The sequence below is a fragment of the Eimeria tenella genome, genomic scaffold (assembly GCF_000499545.2).
Source record: "Eimeria tenella Houghton genomic scaffold, Eth_scaff4538, whole genome shotgun sequence".
Taxonomy (NCBI): Eukaryota; Apicomplexa; class Conoidasida; order Eucoccidiorida; family Eimeriidae; genus Eimeria; species Eimeria tenella.
The window spans coordinates 1-2285 of record NW_013545467.1 but is presented as its reverse complement, the minus strand read 5'-3'; the positions used below and the strand labels follow the sequence as shown (position 1 = coordinate 2285).

Here is a 2285-nt window from a genome sequence, read left to right as displayed (position 1 = left end):
TGCGCCTCGCTCGAGGGCGCAGCCCGCAGGGCCTAGGGTTTAGGGTTTAGGGTTTAGGGTTTAGGGTTTAGGGTTTGCGCAGGTGAAGCAAGAAGCCGTGATGGAGCGGCAGCCAGAATGGAGTTTGCTGGAAAGGGCGGGTTTAATAAAAAAGGGAATGGCAGCAGCACTTGCGCAGCTGCACGGGCTGGACTCGGAGCAGCGGGCCGACGCCATCGCCGAGGCAAACCCTAAACCCTAAACCCTAAACCCTAAACCCTAGGCCGCAGGCCCTGGGGCCTGGCCCTGGGCTCGCCCAAACCGGCGCGCTGCGCGGCCGGGCCGCGCGCCCGCGCCCGCGCCCCAAACCCTAGCAACGCAGCCCTAGCTGCACGAAACCCTGGTTTGGGGTTTAGGGTTTAGGGTTTAGGGTTTAGGGTTTGTGGCGCAGAACCCCCAAGTTGTGGCCGCCCTCGTGGCCGTGCTGCGTCTCGAGGCGGACATTCAGCCAGTGCAGTACGCCTTGACCATTCTCTACGAAGTTGTCCGGGGTAAACCCTAAACCCTAAACCCTAAACCCTAATTCAGCGGCTGCGGGGCCTAAACCCTCGTGGGGCTGCAGCAGCGAAGGCCTCTCTGCGTTTGCGGTGCTGCTGCTGGGGGGGCGCAAACCCTAAACCCTGGGAGGCGCCAAGGCGTCGGGGCCGCCGAACGGCAGCAAACCCTCGCAAACCCTAAACCCTAAACCCTCGTTTGCTGCTGCAGAGAACAGCAGCCGCTACGAGGCCATGTGCGGAGCGCTCGAAAACTCAAATGTCTTCGAAGACTTTCTGCAGCTGCTGCAGCGCCCGGGGGTTGACAGCTACACGGGGGACCGCGCGGCCTTCATGCTTTCGGGGTTTATGTGGTGAGGGTTTAGGGTTTAGGGTTTAGGGTTTACCGGTGCTAGCCGGGCTGCGGGCCCGCGAGGGTTTAGTGTTTCGGGTTTTGCGGCGGCGCCTGCGCGCCAAGGGCCAGGGCTGATCAGCTGCGCCGCAGACCGGCTCCCGGCCCGCAGGCCGACGGTTTAGGGTTTAGGGTTTAGGGTTTAGGGTTTAGGGTTTAGGGTTTGTGCTGCAGCCGCGCGAGGAGTGTGGCGTTTTCCGAAGAGCAAGTCACTTATTTTGTGCAGCATTTAATTGCCAAGAAGTTTCCCGTGTCGGAGTCGGGGCGCCTTGACGCGCTAGTTAACATTCTCAAAATTGGTAAACCCCAAACCCTAAACCCTAATCCCTAAACCCTAAACCCTCGCGGGCGGGTGCGCAGCGCTACGCAGCTGCGCGCGGGATCAGGGCCCGCTGTCCGCGGGCCCTAACCCCTCTAAAACCTAAACCCTAAATCCTCTTGAAAACCCTAAACCCTCAAAGCCCTAAACCCTCTAAACCCTAAACCCTAACTGCGTTTTGGCTTCGCAGATCGATGGCGGCCGCTTGTGTGGGAGACCCCTGGTCTGCCCGAGGTGTACGCGTTAAACCCTAAACCCTAGACCCTAAACCCTAAACCCCAAACCACCGTGCGCCCGTGTAAAGAGCTAGGGTTTGTGGCACCAGGAGTACAGGGTTTACTCCGCAAGACCCAAGACCCAGGGCTGAGTGCCTACGGCCCCGGGCCTAGGGTCCAGGGTTTAGGGTTTAGGGTTTAGGGTTTGTGGCGCAGGCTGCTGAAGGACCTTTCGCTGAGCCAACCCGCGGGGGTGGTTTACAAAGCAGTGTTTTGCGTTTGGCTGCTTTCTTTCCACGAGGGTTTTCCTCTTGCAATAACAGAAGCAGGAATTTTAAAAGCTGCTTGCGATGTTCTCAAAGAATCCAGAGTCGAGAAGGTGGCTAGGGTTTGGGGTTTAGGGTTTGGGGTTTAGGATTTGGGGTTTAGGGTTTGGGGTTTGCACGCGGCGTCGCGGCGTTTCGGGGGGTTGGGGTCGAGGGGTAGGGGTTTGGGGTTGGCGCTGTCTGGTACACAGAATGACAGTTTCGAGGGTTTAGGGTTTAGGGTTTAGGGCTTGAGGTGTAGGGTTTAGGGTTTAGGGTTTTGGGTTGCGTGCAGGTGGTTCGCGTGGGCCTCCACGTGATTGAGAATTTCCTCTTGTGTGAAGACGCCGTCGAAATCATTATTGAGGAAAACGTGGCGCAGGTTAGGGTCTAGGGTTTAGGGTTTAGGGTTTAGGGTTTAGGGTTTACGTTTAAAGGTTGAAAGCTGCACTACTCCACAGCTTCATCAGAACAACCACTGCAGGGCTGCAGCAGCGGCCGCAGCAACGCCCCAGCGCTCGG

General features: G+C 58.3%; 1 protein-coding gene across 1 annotated transcript; it reads left to right on the top strand.

Annotated features, from left to right (window-relative positions):
* Window positions 1-430: 430 nt before the first annotated feature.
* Window positions 431-2087, top strand: ETH_00035730 (vacuolar ATP synthase subunit h, putative; the record flags this gene model as incomplete). The annotated part of the gene is made up of 6 exons (XM_013380171.1): window positions 431-530; window positions 745-886; window positions 1099-1223; window positions 1434-1479; window positions 1675-1697; window positions 2059-2087. Coding segments are annotated over 6 exons (465 nt in total), but the record flags the coding sequence as incomplete, so codon positions are not given.
* Window positions 2088-2285: the final 198 nt, after the last annotated feature.